The sequence below is a fragment of the Podarcis muralis genome, chromosome 7 (genome assembly GCF_964188315.1).
Source record: "Podarcis muralis chromosome 7, rPodMur119.hap1.1, whole genome shotgun sequence".
Taxonomy (NCBI): domain Eukaryota; kingdom Metazoa; phylum Chordata; class Lepidosauria; order Squamata; family Lacertidae; genus Podarcis; species Podarcis muralis.
Genome location: NC_135661.1, coordinates 16,466,601 through 16,486,296, shown reverse-complemented (window position 1 = coordinate 16,486,296; position 19,696 = coordinate 16,466,601). Strand labels below are relative to the sequence as shown.

The 19,696-nt window shown below is 46.5% G+C and overlaps 1 protein-coding gene across 1 annotated transcript; it reads right to left on the bottom strand.

The window, feature by feature from the left end:
• Positions 1-1,352: 1,352 nt before the first annotated feature.
• On the bottom strand, positions 1,353-18,277 carry LACTBL1 (lactamase beta like 1). Its single transcript, XM_028742109.2, has 6 exons — positions 18,138-18,277; positions 9,429-9,538; positions 8,038-8,195; positions 6,969-7,216; positions 6,221-6,326; positions 1,353-4,316 (listed from the first exon to the last, which is right to left on the bottom strand). The coding sequence occupies exons 1-6, from the start codon at positions 18,241-18,243 to the stop codon at positions 3,341-3,343; spliced, it is 1,704 nt and encodes a 567-aa protein (XP_028597942.2). The 5' UTR covers positions 18,244-18,277; the 3' UTR covers positions 1,353-3,340.
• Between the last annotated feature and the right edge of the window lie 1,419 nt (positions 18,278-19,696).

The window sequence follows — 19,696 nt, the reverse complement described above, 5'->3', positions numbered from 1 at the left end:
AAAACAATAGTAAGGGAAAATAATGAATTAAGCATCATTTGCAGACTTAAAAAACCCGCAAAAATCTGAACAAATACCGATCCTATTCACTTGACTGATTTCCATTTGTGGTCACAAACACACGAACTGAAGCGATTTCTGCTTTGCTCCCCATTTTCAGCAGAATTATCTGACATCTTTACTCAGACTATTGGTTGATTGTCTAGTCAGACTGGAGGATACGCTCAAAGCAGCCAAATCCAAACAATGGCAATCACTGGATGAAGTGAAATAGTCAAAATTCATGCAGCTAACATGGCTAACTCAGCAGGGCAGAAAGTTATAAAAGCCTTCAAGTTAATTTTGTTTCTTTCTCAAATGACCACACAGGCACTAGCCAATACGTCCCTGTGGAAATTGCTTGAAAACATTGTCCATTGAATTACAGAGTCAACAATGACTCAGCAGTACTTATCCTCCCGACAATACAAATTGTATCCAAAGGCTCTGTCTGTGCAGTGTTTGGGTAGTTATTATGTTGAAAGCTGATAACTTTCTTACTTAAACAGGAAGTACGCACTTGTGCAACTGTTATACAGTCATAGACGTGTGTTACTAACCAACTGGGCTTAGATGGTAAAATCTGCCTGTGTTTATTTTTATTTTATTTTATTTGCAAGATGCCGAGGTCCTCTAGATTATGAGAACCTTGACTGTAACCTGCTCAGTCTGTACGTAAATCTGACACTGGTGCCTCATAGGGTTATAGCATTGTATGCAACCCATAATTTCCATAAAACGTGCATTTTTTATCACATTTCCTTGAATCCAAACTGCATCACAATTTCTGCATTCTGCATTCTGACTGAGAGGCAGGTTCCTGGACCAGCAAGCAGATGCCAGTAGCACTGGGGAAACTGCATTTCCCATAGCCACTGGGGCCTGGATGGCAGCCATAGCAGTGTGTTAGCCCCTAGATGGAGGAGGGTGGAGAGAGGAAGACAGCAGGGAAAGAATATTCCCTTTGTTCCACCTTCACTGGTGGAGTAACAGCAAGCAAAGCACAGAAGCCAGCTTGAATTCTCCTCTGGCTTCTATCAGGCCTGAATTCTTGGGTGCCATGGGCTTGCTTTGCGTTTGAGTGCAGTGAATTGCTGAGATTTGCATTTTGAAACCATGAATTATGCAATCCAGAAATGTCACTATCCTTGACCCTTGTTTCCTTGAGCAACCTGGTGGGGCTATAGACGTCTTAGAAGATACAACACCCGCACGCTATTGCCATCAGCCAGCCACAAGATAAGAATTCTTTTTTTTTTAATGAGTGCAAAAAGATTGTTGACCCAACACTTAGCAATCCATTCAGACCAAAGTGTTTTATTGGAAGGGTATATTATACAAGGGGTTTTATATTCCTGCGCAATACATTTACGGGACCAAAGCCATGAACAGCCCCATTCCCTCACTCTGCCTGCAAACATCCTTCTTCAAACTGAAACATGCATTTGTAAGCCGGGGTGAATGAATCTGTTGATTTTGGTTTCTCTCCATTTTTCCTGTTGGACTTCCAAATCAGTTTGCTGCTTTTATTTTTTTAAAAGTCCTCATGTAAATCCACCAGCATTTCAGTGCAAATTTCCCCCTTTCTGTATGAAACATTGCCTGATGCAATTATTTCTATGTTCTATTTTCACGAATATATGCATTTTGGGGGCCCGCTTGCCCCTAAGAGATGGATTTTTTTGCACACATTATTTGGCATCACAAAATCTGAAGAAGCGCAGATTTCGAAGGACGGCTGTGTTTCAGTTAACACACTATTTTGGAAGGTGTGCATTAGGTGACCCAGATCACACCCAATTTCTCCCATCCCATGAATACCCATCTCTTCATACCGCCCTGGTGTGAATACATCCGAAACAAAACTCACACCGTATTAAAAAAAGCACACAACCATTCATCTACAGAAACACCACACACTAGGGGTAGATCCTGCATCCAGAGACTGTCCGGGATGATGGTGGTTCTACTGTGTTCCGTTTACAAGGTTTTGTACAAAGCTATGAAGCAACTCCATTACCTTCTGTTCCATCTCTCAGCTGACCCTGTGCTGTTATTATTATTAAGTCCACATGAAACTTCCCTAGTCCATGGAGATGCCAATGGGTTCAATGTACTGCTGGCTGGGCTTCAATTAGGGGTTGGAAACTCAGGTCCAAGAGCTCAGTGCAAACTCCCAGGTTTCTCTGCCTGGCTCCACTGACCCTCCCCAGCCACACCCCCATCTTCCCAGGCCACACCCACACCAATGCTTCCTTGCATTCCTTTAGTGTTTTTGCCTGGCTGTACTGTGTCCTTGAGGGGACGCGGGTGGCGCTGTGGGTAAAAGCCTCAGCGCCTAGGGCTTGCCGATCGAAAGGTCGGCGGTTCAAATCCCCACGGCGGGGTGCGCTCCCGTTGCTCGGTCCCAGCACCTGCCAACCTAGCAGTTCGAAAGCACCCCCGGGTGCAAGTAGATAAATAGGGACCGCTTACTGGCGGGAAGGTAAACGGCGTTTCCGTGTGCTGCGCTGGTGCCAGCTCGCCAGAGCAGCTTTGTCACGCTGGCCATGTGACCCAGAAAGTGTCTCCAGACAGCGCTGGCCCCTGGCCTCTTAAGTGAGATGGGCACACAACCCTAGAGTCTGTCAAGACTGGCCCGTACGGGCAGGGGTACCTTTACCTTTACCTTACTGTGTCCTTGAACTCAAATGGCTCTTGCTGGCCTGGATGGAGGATGGAAAGGGGATGTGAATGTGTCTATCAGCTAGTCTATTGTACAAATGTAACACTCACATTCATTGATCCACCTGCTTTTGCCTCTGGCCCCGCCCACCCAGGCACATGACCCCAGGAAGGAGTTCACGAAGGGAATGCAGACCCCAGGCTGAACAGGATTTCCCTATGCCTGGTCTTTTTGAAGGGCCCAGGCATTTCCCCCCTCTCTTTCTCCCTCTATTCCTCCAAGATTTGAGATTGCGCCTAGATCAGAACCTAGGCATGGTGAGAACTTGAAGGTGTCCCAAGAACGCGATCCCAGAAGCTGTGTTGCTTTTGCAGGAGGCGGTTTGGAACCCAAACTTTTCGTGTCTCAGTGACCTATAAGGTGACTGGGGCATGTCCAAGTGGACAGCTGTGGAGTTTGTGTTGGGTATCGGAGAGGGAAGAGGAAAGCTAAGCCATTGGCAGAGGTGGATGTTCTCAGTTCCTTGCCACCTTGCCCTTTCTTTTCTGCAACCTGGTTGTTGGACAGCAGACCTGGGGGGAGTTGATACAGGGAGCTCAGAGTAGAAAATATCTCCCTCACCCCTTCTGCTAGCAGTTAACTGTAAAATACTGGCTTGCGCTGGATGCGCACAACATTGTACGTGTTCAGACCCGGAGCATCGAAGCCAGGAGACAAGCCCTTGCGATCGAAAGGGTAGAAATTGAAGAGCTGCCCATCCTGGGTCTCCAGGGACACGGAGGCGGAGCCTAAGTGCAGGGTGCATGGGAATTCCTTATCAAACACCACCTGGAAGACGCGGTCCTCAAGGTGATGCAGCTTGATGGTCCGATAATTTTCTGGGATCAGCTCCTCGATGTGCGGCCCAAACTGCTGCATGACCAGCACTCCGCCGCCCCCAACCTTGATCTCATAGAAAGTCAGGTTGGAATAGGTGTAGTAGCCAACATAAGGAGTAGGGCTCGGAGGCGGGTTGAGGCTCTTCTCTGCCTCGCGGAAGGCGGACTCCATGGCGGGGATCAGGTACTCGTAGGTCTGAGCTACCACATCTCCTCGAGGGCGGGGACCAGCCATCAGCACAATGAAACTCAGGCGGAGCTTGGGGACCAGGGAGAAGGTGGCTGAATAGCCGTCCAGGTCACCGTCCTTCCTGATGATGTCATAGCCCAGTTGCTCATTGATCTCCCAGGGCGTGCCGGTCTTGTTGGCAAAGTATTCGCTGGAGCACTTGAAGAGGGGCGTCAGCATGGTCTTCACGGTGTCAGGCTCCAGGAGACGCCGGTGGTACGTGCCCAAGAAGACCATGGCCAGTTTGGCCAGGTCAGCAGCTGTGGAGTACATCTGCCCAGAAGGTCTGTACCAGCCCAGGTCATAGAGGGGTGCTGTCTGCCCGCTGCTGTAGAAACCCACGGCCATCTGAGAGCGGATGGGAGGCGTGATGTCAAAGCCCGTGTCCTCCATGCCCAAGCGGTCAAGGATGTTCTCAGAAACCCAGCGCTGGTACTCGCCTTCTGCAGCATGTTCAGCTAGGACGTGGGCCATTAACGAGAAAGCCAAGTTGCTATAATGACATCTGAGAAGAGAGAAAGAAAGGAGCAAACTTTTTTCCAGGGTGCCCACTGAGTTTGACCTGAAATACTTGATGCAGTCATTCCACCTGCATCACAGAGACATGGATAAAGAACGTCAACTGGAGCTTAGCATGGTGCTAATGCATCTTCTTATTCTATTCATGCAAATTTTACAGAGATGGGCAAAATGGATTATTTGGTGCTGTCTTACTAAAAGACCAAGGAAGACCTTTCTAAGTCATATTTGGCTTACATATTGGCTGGAAGGGACAAAATAAATAATGGGATCTGCACTGTTGCAAAGATTCATAAAAGGTTTCTCTTTCCGTTTGGGTCAGTCATGCCATTTAATTTCTATGGGTCTTTTCTGAGTAGGACTATCACTACATATAACTCTACGCATGTTTACTCATTTTATGCTATAAATTATATGATTTTTGTGTTTTGCACATAATGAAGTTTGCGTTGAGATTCCTGCATTGCAGGGGGTTGGACTAGATGACCCTCAGATTCTTCCCAACTCTACAATTCTATCATTGAATGAACTGGAATTTGAGGATGAATGAAAAGTTGCCAAAACGATCAACACTCCACGATCTCTGTATGCTTCCAAAAATCTCACTCAAAAGAATATCAATGCAATGGTATGCACAGTCACATAGGAAGCTGTCAGACGCCTGGTTCATCTCACTCAGTATGCCTACACTGACTGGCAGAAGCTCTCCAGGATTTCAGACCAGGAGTCTGCTTGGAGATTGACATGGATAGAACCTTCTGTGTGAAAAATGGGAGTTCTACTAAGCTACACCACTTCCCCAAAGGATGTAGATAGATACACATCAGAAGGACAACATGGTAGGGATATGCTTTTCATTCCATCCTCCCCACACTCTCATAACTGCCTACCGAATGGATACTGCTGAAGGGGTCTGAATTGCAGCCAGATCCATTGTGAGATTAAACACTTACAAAAAAATATCTTAGGAGAGGACAGGAGACGAAAGGGATCAGCTAAGCTGCTTTGACGATTTCTCACAGCTGAAGCACGTACATCACCGTTTGGTGTCAAAGCCAGAACTGTGGTGTTTATCGTGGATCAGCTCCTTGAGCCTCCCCAGCAATACACAAAACCTTGGTTGCAGGCTAATCCATTTCAGCCCTTCAACCGGACTAGTAAACTAGAAAGCTGTCACAGTGAGAAACCAGGTTTTGTTTTACACCTGTACGGATCCAGGTAAAGTAAGATCGTTGTCTCACTGTTTGAAGCCTTAAAACAGGTGTGGGGAGATTTTCCAATGGCTGCATTCCTTTGTGTGCAACCATCCGGGATCCTCAGGCCAGTGGTGAGCAGGGCCAGAGGCAAAAGTGGGTAGGGCAATTGATGTGACACTTACCATTATACATTGCAACCAAACAAAGGTCAGCAATTTCTACACCTACACACATCTCTCCTTCCGCCATCCAGGTGAACAAGAGATGTTGTCACAGTTCAAGGACACATTCCAGTCAGCCAAATGCACTCAAGGAGGGCTGGAGAGGGGTGTGACCCAAGGAGGGGGCATGGAACATGGAGACCCTCAGGGACCAGATAAATAGGCTTGGAGGACTGCATACCCTTGCCGGAAATGTGATTGGAGAGTGCTGGGTAGGGTATGATCATTCCAGCTTTCCTGTAGCTCCCCTTCTTCCCTTCCCCCTGTGTTCTCCTTATATGGTGTTGCAATTAGTAACTGCAACAGTTTGGAAACAGTCTATCTGGCTTGAGCTACAAATCAGCACCAATTGTAACAACCCATTCAGCTCTGTATTGGTTTGTATCTGCTTCAACCAGATCCAGACAGAGCACAAATCAGCCCAATTTGCTTCAGTTTGGCCAAACATGGTGCAAAGTCCTAGGCATTCTCACCTGGTTCCTGGGTCAGCCACCAGGACATCATCTTTCAACAGTGCCAATGCTTCTTGGGTTGTCCCTTTCCACAACAAAGTTGTTGAGCGCAGCCGTCGGGGCAAACCTGCAGTACCCGATAATGAAAGAGAAGTCACTCATACTATCTACTGATGTCAGTTGGGAAAGAGGTGTGCAATAGGCTCTCACTTGCCCGATCTGGGTGGTTTTAGAGCAAGGGGGAGTGGATTTCAGGCTTGGAAAACCAGAGCCAGTAGATACAAACTATAGGGAGGGGTGATGGGAGTTTTAGTCCAACAGCTCTCATGTCTCAGCCTGAGGATTCCTCATCAGAGGATGACTCGGAGGCCCTGGAATAGCACCAAGCTTTGGATCAGGCTCAGTTTGAGGATGAGAAGCCAGGATCCTTGCATGAGACTATTTGGGGTTGGGCATCTGCACCACAGGAGAGATTGGCTGCAAGTGATGCTGAACAAGTCTTGAGCACATGGGAGAGATGGGGCCTTTTATGAGACTGACAGAAAACCCATTCCATCCAGAGAGGTGTCTGGCTGCAGAGAAGAACTCCTCAGGAATCAAGTCTTCTCAAAAGTAGGATCCTTCTCCCAAAGAGACTTCTGGAGAAAGACAAGCTTATAGGCATCTAATGAGGTCATAGTGTGGCTCCATCTCAAAGGCCTCAGTGCCATGCTGGGATTGCTGATCAAACAATGTCTGACAGGTTCTCTCCATGCATGCAATCCCTCACCTGAGAGCTGGCTGGCCATTCTGCGCAAAGTCACCGGGGACGGCTTGAGGGGCAGTGATCCCTTCTCCAGGAAGATCAATCCATCTGCTGAGTATCTCTGCTCCGACTCTTTGAGCCGCCCTAGGGGGTTCTTAATGGTGAAGCTCTGGGCATAACGTTCTAAAGGGTCGTCAAGTGATGTCACCTTCCCTTCCTCCCACAGCTTGTACAGCATGATGGTGGGGAAGATCTTGGAGACACTGGCAATCCTACCAGGCACAAACAAACCATACATAATCAGCTGGAGCAGGGGAAGCAAACAGGACACCCTCCAGACATGGTTGGATTTCAGATCTTATCTGACCCAGGCCAGAATATAGGAAGCTAGCTTATACCAAGTCAGATCTTTGGTCCACTTAGTTCAACATTGCCTGTACCAGTGTTTCCCAAACTTGGGTCTCTAGCTGTTTTTGAACTACAACTCCCATCATTCCTGGCTAGCAAGACCAGTGGTCTGGGATGATGGGAATTCTAGTCCAAAAACCGCTGGAGGCCCAAGTTTGGGAAACATTGGTCTATACCAACTGGCAAAGGCTCTTCAGGGTTTCAGACAGGGAATATTTCCAAGGCCTACTTGGAGATGATAGGAATTGAATCTGAGACCTTCTGCAGGCAAAGCACATGCTAAACCACAGGCAATAGTCAGGTATGATGGGAATTGTAGCCCAATAATAGATATGTAGGCTACCCTAGGCTGTGTTGGCTACCAAAGGACTTCCCATGGAAAGCTTCCTTTTCTTGCAAACATTCCACAACAAAGGATTTCCCTCACACCTCCTCCCCATGGACGCCATTTGCTGGAAATGGAACCTCTTCTTCACAAGTGTCATTGAAGCACGTAGTCCAAGAACGTAGACAGGAACATCTGTGTAGTTCAGAAATGACTACACTGAACAGTCATGGGTTTCTTGGGTTGCAGGCAGGGGTCTTTCTCAGAGAAGACACTGCACACAGAAATGTGCAGGCCGTTGTGACAAGAGACTCAGGCCATTCGCCTCACCTGTCCAGCTGGAGTGAGCAGCAGGCTCACCTGTAAATGGTGTATTCGTTGGGGATGCCAGAGAAAGGGTCGGAGCCGTTGCGTTTCCCAAAGTTTCCTGTCCATAGTACTGTGTCGTTGTAGATGACGATGGCTGACAGAGCTGGCAGGCCAGGACTCCGGATTTTGTGACGGAGAAGCGTGTCTACCTGCAGGAGATTTGGGAAGGGTAAAGAATGGAGAATCAGAGGCCTTCATCACCATCACCATCACCATCACCATCACCATCATCATTTCTCTGTCTCTCTCTCTTTCTCTCTCTCATATATTTCTTTGCTTCTTATGGTGGGATATCTTTGGATTAAAGGTAAAGGTACCCCTGCCCGTACGGGCCAGTCGTGACCGACTCTGGGGTTGTGTGCCCATCTCGCTTAAGAGGCCGGGGGCCAGCGCTGTCCGGAGACACTTCTGGGTCACGTGGCCAGTGTGACAAAGCTGCTCTGGCGAGCCTGCACCAGCGCAGCACACGGAAACGCCGTTTACCTTCCCGCTATAAAGCGGTACCTATTTATCTACTTGCACTTAAGAGTGTTTTTGAACTGCTAGGTGGGCAGGAGCTGGGACCGAAAGACGGGAGCTCACCCCGCCGCGGGGATTCGAACCGCCAACCATATGATCGGCAAGTCCTAGGTGCTGAGGTTTTACCCACAGCGCCACCCGTGTCCCCTATCTTTGGATTACCCATCTATAAATGCTAGATAAATGCTAGGCTGCAATGAATTTTCACCTCCATGAGAAACGCTCCCTGAGAAAACCTGAACTGTTCCTTTTCCACTGCTGTTCCTTTATTGCTTCTGCTTTCTGCTGGGCGCCATTCCCTCTGCCCAACTCTCTGCATGATAAGAGATCACACAAAGATTGTGATAACGTCAGCCTGTTCTGTTTGGGTGATGATGCCAGAGAGCTAAGCCTGGGCCGGTCAGTACTTCCTGCCTACACTCTGAACAGCCCCAAAATGTAGCCAATCAGACAAAACCACAATGCTAAATCGAAAGCAAGGCTTTCTACTCAAACTCTGAATGGCCAGCGATGGAGTTGTGATACTGGTTGATATCACAAAGCCATCTCAGAGGATGGCAGGGCTTCCCCCACTCGCTCTGAACTTTCTTTCTTTAACCCAATGTGTATACCCCTTAACTCAATGAAAGATCCCCCCCTAAGCAGTTTACAAAGGGCAACCTAAAAAAGGAAAATCCATTAAGAAAGCCCAATAAAAACAAGAGGAAGTTAACGCAGCAAATACAAATAAAACCAGCTCTCTTAAAACCATTACACTTCATAAAATCGCAAAGTTGCATGATAAAAATCACATGCCTGGATAGACTTTGCTGAAATGAACAAAAGCTAAGCCTCCACCCTCCATAAGTCTCACCACAACATACCTTTTCGAGGGCATCCTTCAGTATTGGGATTGGGTGGTCCAAAGGCACGGGGTCTGGGTAACGGGGACACATCTGTACCGCTTCTGGCCTGACCTCCATCACTGATGGGGCTATGAACAGAAACAGAGACAGAGTGTTAGGAATGCCATGGTTCAGGTAGGGGTGCTTGAGGAACTTGAGAGGCAGTGTGGTGTGGTGGTTAGAGTATCAAACTAGGACCTGGGAGACCAGGGTTCAAATTTCCACTCAGCCATGAGGCTCACTGCCTCGAGCCAGGCACTGTCTCTCAGCCTGACTGACCTCACAGGATTAAATGGAGACACCTTGAAAGGTGTGACATATATGCAGTAATAAAGGAACTAATGTTCCAAATCAATAATATCTGGATTGGCCGTCCTCCTTTCTACCGTCTTCCTATCAAACTGGCCAATGGAGCTTCCAAGGGGAAAACAAACACACCCATGGAAAACCTGGAAGCTGATGCATATAGGCTCCAGCTTTTGGATCTTCGACGATTATTCCTGCATCGAAGGGGGTTGGATTAGATGAGCTTTGGGGGAATCCCTTCAAACTCTATGATTCTATTATTCCCCCACCCTTTTAAATGGACACCACTCTCTTCTATCTTGGCTGTTACTGAGTGAGAGATTGTTGGGAGCTTAAGCTGCCTGTGTATAATAATAGAATAAAAATAAAAACCTGTTTATTCACAAGCGTAATGATGCTGAATTGTTAGGGGTGCTGCAAAGCCAGGGAAGGCAGCTTAAAAGCCAAACAAGGACACTATCCCCTCCGCCCCGCTTTTGTCTCCCTTCCCTCTGCCTCCTTCACAGCCTCTCCATTGAGCTCAGAACACCAGCTGCGTTCTGAAAACCTCTTTTACCAGCAGCTAATATAACTGGAATGGAAAGGGGCACGTTGAGAAAGCAGATGTAGAATTACTAATCTATTGACAGCGGCAAGGCTGTCTGCTTCATTGTATTGGGGAAAGATCACTTCCCCAATTAACGGAATCTGGGGCATTGGTATTACAGCTAAGATAGTGTTTCATGGCAAGGTTTGAGACAATAGGCAGAGACATAATAAACAAGTTCCTCAATGGTTGATCAGCAGCCGAGCAGTTCAAATAAAGCAACAAGAAAACATTTGCAATGCATTTCTATAAATGTATGAGAAAAGCCCAGATGCTAGATCAGGCCAAAGGCTCATCTCATTCAACATTCAGTTCTCACAGTGGCCAAGCAGATGCGCGCGCGCACACACACACACACACACACACACAGACACCAGGATGGGAGCAGCAGCAGAACCTGATTGAAAAAGCATTCCTTCCATTTTCAGTTTACCAACTGTGCCTCTTGCAGTTCCGCAGATCAGAAGTGGTCAAATGGGTTTTGCATAAAAATATGCGTTAAAAAAATAGTTTCTCTCTAGGCACTTCTTTCTCGTTTTATCATATATATATATATATATATATATATATATATATATATATATATATTTGCTTTCGTAGATTTTCACGGGTATAGGAATGCAGGTTTTGGTGTCCTCGGGTGTCTTCCCGTGTAAAAGTTGGGGTGTCTAGGCGACGTTTCGACGAGGTCTCACTCGTCATCTTCAGGCTGGTGCTTTCGGCTTCTTGTTACTGGAACAGAGCAGGATCTCAGTGTTTGAGTTCCTATAAATACTGTCGAGGAGGTGTGGTCAGAGAGGCAGTTCCCAGGCTAGTGTGCCTTTTCTTCTTTTGTTCCTTAATTGCTTGAGGGATATCTTGAGTGGTTTCTTGAGTGATATCCTGAGTACCACTTAGGTGGGTCATTAGGTATGGATTAGTTGCTAAAGCCTTTGTGTCTTGACCTCTTGAACTTTGTGAAGAGTTTTTCTGAGAAGATGGCTGTACTGCATTTAGTTGTGCTCTGGCTTGGCTTCGTGTATAGGGGCGAGCTGTGGTTTTGTGGCCTGTGCCAGCCAGATCTGTGTAGGGATTGCAGGGGGGTGCAGCATCCGGAGGTGCCACCATGGTTTGGCTACTGGATGGTGTCTGTAATTTATCTGTGGAGAGGGTCTGGGTTTGGGTCTGGTGTGGTTGATTGGTGATGGCGTTCTGTGTGCCTCTGGATCTGGTGTCAGTTTTTGTGGGGAGGGCTAATTTCCAGATGTCTGGCAAGCGGGATGTGTCGTCACGCTTGTTCATGTTGTGAGGGTGTTTCTCTATCTCGATGGCTTCCATGATTATTCTCTTGTGGTGATGTTCCATGTTAGAGAGCAATTTGGAATCTGCAAAATTAATTTCGTGTCCTGTTTCTTTCATGTGTTGGAAAAGAGAGGAAGTTTTTTCTTCTTTTTTGACGGCATTCTTGTGTTCTGCGATACGTGCATTTATTCGTCTGTTTGTTTGTCCAATGTACGTGGCTGGGCAGACTTTGCAGGGTATTTCATAGACCCCTTGGTTTTCCAACTGGATTTTATCCTTGGGGTTTCTGAGGATATTGGCTATTTTTTGGTTGGTGCAAAAGGCTGTTTTGATATTGTGTTTATGGAGGATTTTGCTAATTTTATCTGTAGTGCCCTTGATATAAGGAAGGAGGGCCATGCCATTGTTTTCTTCTGCATATATATATGCAGGTTTTGGTGTCCTCGGGTGTCTTCCCGTGTAAAAGATGGGGTGTCTAGGCGACGTTTCGACGAGGTCTCACTCGTCATCTTCAGGCTGGTGCTTTCGGCTTCTTGTTACTGGAACAGAGCAGGATCTCAGTGTTTGAGTTCCTATAAATACTGTCGAGGAGGTGTGGTCAGAGAGGCAGTTCCCAGGCTAGTGTGCCTTTTCTTCTTTTGTTCCTTAATTGCTTGAGGGATATCTTGAGTGGTTTCTTGAGTGATATCCTGAGTACCACTTAGGTGGGTCATTAGGTATGGATTAGTTGCTAAAGCCTTTGTGTCTTGACCTCTTGAACTTTGTGAAGAGTTTTTCTGAGAAGATGGCTGTACTGCATTTAGTTGTGCTCTGGCTTGGCTTCGTGTATAGGGGCGAGCTGTGGTTTTGTGGCCTGTGCCAGCCAGATCTGTGTAGGGATTGCAGGGGGGTGCAGCATCCGGAGGTGCCACCATGGTTTGGCTACTGGATGGTGTCTGTAATTTATCTGTGGAGAGGGTCTGGGTTTGGGTCTGGTGTGGTTGATTGGTGATGGCGTTCTGTGTGCCTCTGGATCTGGTGTCAGTTTTTGTGGGGAGGGCTAATTTCCAGATGTCTGGCAAGCGGGATGTGTCGTCACGCTTGTTCATGTTGTGAGGGTGTTTCTCTATCTCGATGGCTTCCATGATTATTCTCTTGTGGTGATGTTCCATGTTAGAGAGCAATTTGGAATCTGCAAAATTAATTTCGTGTCCTGTTTCTTTCATGTGTTGGAAAAGAGAGGAAGTTTTTTCTTCTTTTTTGACGGCATTCTTGTGTTCTGCGATACGTGCATTTATTCGTCTGTTTGTTTGTCCAATGTACGTGGCTGGGCAGACTTTGCAGGGTATTTCATAGACCCCTTGGTTTTCCAACTGGATTTTATCCTTGGGGTTTCTGAGGATATTGGCTATTTTTTGGTTGGTGCAAAAGGCTGTTTTGATATTGTGTTTATGGAGGATTTTGCTAATTTTATCTGTAGTGCCCTTGATATAAGGAAGGAGGGCCATGCCATTGTTTTCTTCTGCATATATATATGCAGGTTTTGGTGTCCTCGGGTGTCTTCCCGTGTAAAAGATGGGGTGTCTAGGCGACGTTTCGACGAGGTCTCACTCGTCATCTTCAGGCTGGTGCTTTCGGCTTCTTGTTACTGGAACAGAGCAGGATCTCAGTGTTTGAGTTCCTATAAATACTGTTGAGGAGGTGTGGTGTATAGCCTCCAATGTTCTGGGCAGAGAGGAAGTTCCCAGGCTAGTGTGCCTTTTCTTCTTTTGTTCCTTAATTACTTGAGGGATATCTTGAGTGATTTCTTGAGTGATATCCTGAGTACCACTTAGGTGGGTCATTAGGTGTGGATTAGTTGCTAAGGCCTTTGTGTCTTGACCTCTTGAACTTTGTGAAGAGTTTTTCTGAGAAGATGGCTGTACTGCACTTAGTTGTGCTCTGGCTTGGCTTCGTGTATAGGGGCGAGCTGTGGTTTTGTGGCCTGTGCCAGCCAGATCTGTGTAGGGATTGCAGGGGGGTGCAGCATCCGGAGGTGCCACCATGGTTTGGCTACTGGATGGTGTCTGTAATTTATCTGTGGAGAGGGTCTGGGTTTGGGTCTGGTGTGGTTGATTGGTGATGGCGTTCTGTGTGCCTCTGGCTCTGGTGTCAGTTTTTGTGGGGAGGGCTAATTTCCAGATGTCTGGCAAGCGGGATGTGTCGTCACGCTTGTTCATGTTGTGAGGGTGTTTCTCTATCTCGATGGCTTCCATGATTATTCTCTTGTGGTGATGTTCCATGTTAAAGAGCAATTTGGAATCTGCAAAATTAATTTCGTGTCCTGTTTCTTTCATGTGTTGGAAAAGAGAGGAAGTTTTTTCTTCTTTTTTGACGGCATTCTTGTGTTCTGCAATACGTGCATTTATTCGTCTGTTTGTTTGTCCAATGTACGTGGCTGGGCAGACTTTGCAGGGTATTTCATAGACCCCTTGGTTTTCCAACTGGATTTTATCCTTGGGGTTTCTGAGGATATTGGCTATTTTTTGGTTGGTGCAAAAGGCTGTTTTGATATTGTGTTTATGGAGGATTTTGCTAATTTTATCTGTAGTGCCCTTGATATAAGGAAGGAGGGCCATGCCATTGTTTTCTTCTGTGTCTTGGTTTTTGGGGGGTGTTTCTTTTTGGATTAGCTTCATAACCCTGTTTTGCTGGTATCCATTGGCAATTAACACATTTGAGAGATTCTGTAACTGAACTGAAACGAACTGAACTATCCCTAATCAGAAACGAACTACACAAGAAAAGATACCTACTAAACCAAACCAACAAAGATATGCTCACTCTTCACCTCAAACTCTGTAACAAAATCCACCCTGCACTCTGGGACAAATGCAAACAACTAGCCGTCTGGAGAGCTGAAACGGAGACCTCACATAAGACAGACACACACACCAACAAACTCCACAAACTAGAGAAACGCCAGAAGCCCAGCCACCCTCCACAACAACCCATGAAACAAACAGTACATAACATATCAGACAGGATCCTCACCTCAACTGAAACCAAAGTACTCTCCAAAGGTTTCAACTTTGCAGTCGCCCCGAGACACATCCCCACGGAAAACATCATATGCGGAGTCGAAGCTAGCCTAACCAAAATCAACCCAGATGAAGCCAATAAAATCAGACTTGAAGTCACCAACATCCTCTGCTCCAGCAAACCACCCAGAAGCAATTTACACAAAGAAGAACAGAAAGCACTCACCAACCTGAGGAAAGACAACAACATAATCATTCTCCCAGCAGACAAAGGTAATGCCACTGTTGTGATGAACACATCGGACTACCAAGCAAAACTATCAAATCTACTCCAAGACCCTACCTATCAACCTATAAAAACAGATCCCACCACCTATCTGGAAAAAAACCACCAAATCCAAAATAAAAGCCTCTCCTATCAGTGAAGAAATCCAGCTAAGAATCATCCCCAGAGAAAAATCATCCAGATGCCCCAAACTCTACGGCCTCCCCAAGATACACAAAGAAGGAACACCACTCAGACCAATAGTCAGCTCCATAGGCTCACCTCTACAAAATCTCGCTAAATTTCTCGCCAAGCAACTTCAGCCCTATGCAGGATCCATCTCTTCACACGTTCCAAACTCCTTCCAGTTCATAGAAACAATAAAGAAGCAAAACCTACATCCCAATGACCTACTTGTGAGCTTCGATGTTGTATCTCTCTTCACACAAGTGCCCATTAATGAAGCCTTGACAGCCATTCAAAACAAATACAATCCCCCCGAATACATCTTGGACCTGACCAACCACTGCCTAACCAACACGTACTTCATCCACAATGGACAAAGATACAAACAGATAGAAGGAGCACCTATGGGATCACCCCTCTCACCGGTCATCGCAAACCTGTACATGGAACACTTTGAAACCAATGCTTTAGACAAGTCAGAACACAAACCCAAACTTTGGCTCAGATATGTTGACGACACCTTTGTAATTTGGCCACACGGGAAAGAAAAACTGGATAGCTTCCTCACACATCTCAACAGCCTACACCCCAAAATACAATTCACTATGGAAATAGAAGCCAACAACCAACTTCCCTTCCTTGACGTCCTAATCTACAAAAAACCTGATGGCTCCCTAGGACACACTATCTACCGGAAAAAAACACACACCAACCGCTACTTACATGCACAATCACACCACCACCCTGCACAAATAAACTCCGTAGCCAAGACTCTCATCTCCAGAACCAAACGCCTGGCTGACAAAGACCACCTGACAACTGAGTTACAGAATCTCTCAAATGTGTTAATTGCCAATGGATACCAGCAAAACAGGGTTATGAAGCTAATCCAAAAAGAAACACCCCCCAAAAACCAAGACACAGAAGAAAACAATGGCATGGCCCTCCTTCCTTATATCAAGGGCACTACAGATAAAATTAGCAAAATCCTCCATAAACACAATATCAAAACAGCCTTTTGCACCAACCAAAAAATAGCCAATATCCTCAGAAACCCCAAGGATAAAATCCAGTTGGAAAACCAAGGGGTCTATGAAATACCCTGCAAAGTCTGCCCAGCCACGTACATTGGACAAACAAACAGACGAATAAATGCACGTATTGCAGAACACAAGAATGCCGTCAAAAAAGAAGAAAAAACTTCCTCTCTTTTCCAACACATGAAAGAAACAGGACACGAAATTAATTTTGCAGATTCCAAATTGCTCTTTAACATGGAACATCACCACAAGAGAATAATCATGGAAGCCATCGAGATAGAGAAACACCCTCACAACATGAACAAGCGTGACGACACATCCCGCTTGCCAGACATCTGGAAATTAGCCCTCCCCACAAAAACTGACACCAGAGCCAGAGGCACACAGAACGCCATCACCAATCAACCACACCAGACCCAAACCCAGACCCTCTCCACAGATAAATTACAGACACCATCCAGTAGCCAAACCATGGTGGCACCTCCGGATGCTGCACCCCCCTGCAATCCCTACACAGATCTGGCTGGCACAGGCCACAAAACCACAGCTCGCCCCTATACACGAAGCCAAGCCAGAGCACAACTAAGTGCAGTACAGCCATCTTCTCAGAAAAACTCTTCACAAAGTTCAAGAGGTCAAGACACAAAGGCCTTAGCAACTAATCCACACCTAATGACCCACCTAAGTGGTACTCAGGATATCACTCAAGAAATCACTCAAGATATCCCTCAAGTAATTAAGGAACAAAAGAAGAAAAGGCACACTAGCCTGGGAACTTCCTCTCTGCCCAGAACATTGGAGGCTATACACCACACCTCCTCAACAGTATTTATAGGAACTCAAACACTGAGATCCTGCTCTGTTCCAGTAACAAGAAGCCGAAAGCACCAGCCTGAAGATGACGAGTGAGACCTCGTCGAAACGTCGCCTAGACACCCCATCTTTTACACGGGAAGACACCCGAGGACACCAAAACCTGCATTCCTGTACCCGTGAAAATCTACGAAAGCATATATATATATATATATATATACAGTGGACACTCAGGTTGTGAACGTGATCCGTGCGGGATGCATGTTTGCAACCTGCAGCGGCGCGTCTGTGCATGCGCGGGTTGCGATCCGGCGCTTCTGCACATGTGCAAAGCACGATTTAGCGCTTCTGTGCATGCACAACTGCTGAAACCTGGAAGTAACCCGTTGCGGTACTTCCAGGTTTCGGCGGGTCCGTAACCCAAAAAAACGCAACCTGAAGCATCTGTAACCCAAGGTATGACTGTATATTGTGTGCATTTTGAGCCAAGGATTGCATCAGGACACTAGAGAAGCATGGAATCTGATCTGCACACTAGTCCAGGAAATGCAGATCCACATCCTCCAACATTTCTCTGATGAAAATAGGGACATCCTATTCAACAACAACTTTATTATTTAAACCACATCCATCTTGCAGAGTTGCCCCAGCCACTCTGGGCGGCTTCTGGCATACATAGAAAAACATAATAAAACATTCAGCATTAAAATACTTCCCTACACTGGGCTGCTTTCAGGTGTCTTCTAAAGGTTGCATAGTTACTTATCTCCTCAGCTCAGGGTGCAGCATCACTCCAAACCCCCCAACATTTCTCGAATAGGGATGTCCCACCATGCCCTCCAACATTTCTCCAATGAAAATAGGATAAGCAGGCCATCCCGAGATCAAATTAGAAACTGGGATGGCTTCCATAAATCTGGGACTGTCCCTGGAAAACAGGGACACTTGGAGAGTCTGCAGATCAGGTCAGCTGATATGAGAATTTGCAAAGACTAAATTCCTTTGAAAATCCCTAGTTGCCTGGTAGAAGTGTGAACATGGTGTGTGTGTGTGTGTGTGTGTGTGTGTGTGTGTGTGTGTGTGTTTTAAAGAAAACCTGTAAACAGTTCCCCCTGCTACTCTGGCTCCCTACACACTCTTCTGGTGAGAAGTGCCATGAAACTCTTTGGCCAGAATGGGCTCGCTCAGATGGGCACCTGGTTCAATACTTACTGGGCTCCACTTTGGGAAGGCTATACTGCCAGAGGAAGCAGCTGGTCATGGCAACCGAGAGAAGGAAGAAGACGAGGAGAGCCACATGGATCAACTTCACTTCCATAGCAGAGAGCCGGAAGAGGCTGTGGCCGCCAGAGGCCTGCTGGGAGCAATGTTCAGGAGATGTTTAGCAAGGTTTTATTAGAATCACAGCTGAAACCATGGAGCGCTACATGCAGCACAGAGAATTAAATTTTAAGAAGGACAGCGGGAAAAGGGCCGTAGCTCAGTGACGGAGCAGAAGGCGCCTGCCACATTTCCTGGCCCTGGCCTCAGATGCTGGAGAGCCACTGCCAGCCAGTGTAGACAATACTGGTCTATATGGACCAATGACCTGACTCTGTATAAGACAGCTTTCTATGTTCTTGGAAAGTGTGTGTGTATGTGTGTGCCCTGTAAGGACAACATTGGACCTTTTATATGTCCCCTCTAAAAATTGCTTGCTTGGGCAGGGTCCCTTCTTCGTCTATACAAGGAGGGGGACGAAACTAGAATTCATTTACTCTGCCTGTCCTTGGCTCTGGCACCCCCTACTGTTGGCCTCCCTGCTTTTCACCCTACCAATCTCAGTGAGCATCAGCCAACACTGGCCTTATGAAAGGATACCTTTTTTGCCAATGGTGAAATGGCCAACTGTTTCCTACACTTCTCTGATTCTGTTTGATCTCCTACATTGGAGGCAGTGATGCTTCTGAATAACTGGGAATCTGGGAATCCCTGGTGGATGCACTAAGGTCCTGTTTATGGGCTTCCCATGGAGACATCTGGTTGGTCACTGCGAGAACTGGATGCTAGGCTAGATGGGCCATGGGTGTGATCCAGCAGGGTGCTTCTTATGTTCTCATCCATTCTTTAAATTAAGGGCTCATCCACACTTCTGCTCATCTCATGTGTAGAAAGCACGGGGCTGAGTGGTTTCCCCCTTGCTCCCTTCCTTTTCAAGGGAAATCCCATTCTTTAGTGCCAAATTGGAGCAAACAGCAATCCAGAGAAAACACAAATTGCTGCTTGCTCCCTGGGGGGAAGCAGCAGGATGAGAGGCAATGTGGGCAAGCTAACATAATAAAAAATCTCCAAGCCTTTGATACAAAAACAGTTTTGTAAAAAGCAATAGCTTTCAGTAACATTTCCTAGTTAAAGAAAGTAAGATAAAAACAAAGCAAATGTATGCATATCAAAATTAAAATCAAGCAGCGTAGAAAGCAGAGGTGCAGGAGTCAGAATTGAGGAAGCTTTGGGGAAACTAAGTTTTAAAGAGGTATTTAAATGTCATTCCTGTCTGCCTCACTGATTGTCTTCAAGGGACAACCCAGTGGTTGCGGAACAGCCAGCAGGGTCTCTTCAGAAGATCTCAAACATCAGCTTATTCTGTGTTAGGGGAGGTGGTCTTGTAGATATCCTGGTCCAAAACTGTTTCAAGCAGCAGCCCCCTTTCCAAAACATCACAGCTTCAGAGAACGTAATGGACACCCCTAGATCGTGACCATTTTCTTCATCTATTGGGTTGAGACCCATAA

Coding starts and splice junctions, on each gene's coding strand:
- LACTBL1 (XM_028742109.2), bottom strand. CDS start 18,243: ATGGAAGTGAAGTTGATCCATGTGGCTCTCCTCGTCTTCTTCCTTCTC. Junction 8,196..9,428: donor TGAAGGATGCCCTCGAAAAG/GTATGTTGTGGT, acceptor AATCTCCTGCAG/GTAGACACGCTTCTCCGTCA. Junction 7,217..8,037: donor AACGAATACACCATTTACAG/GTGAGCCTGCTG, acceptor TGTGCCTGGTAG/GATTGCCAGTGTCTCCAAGA.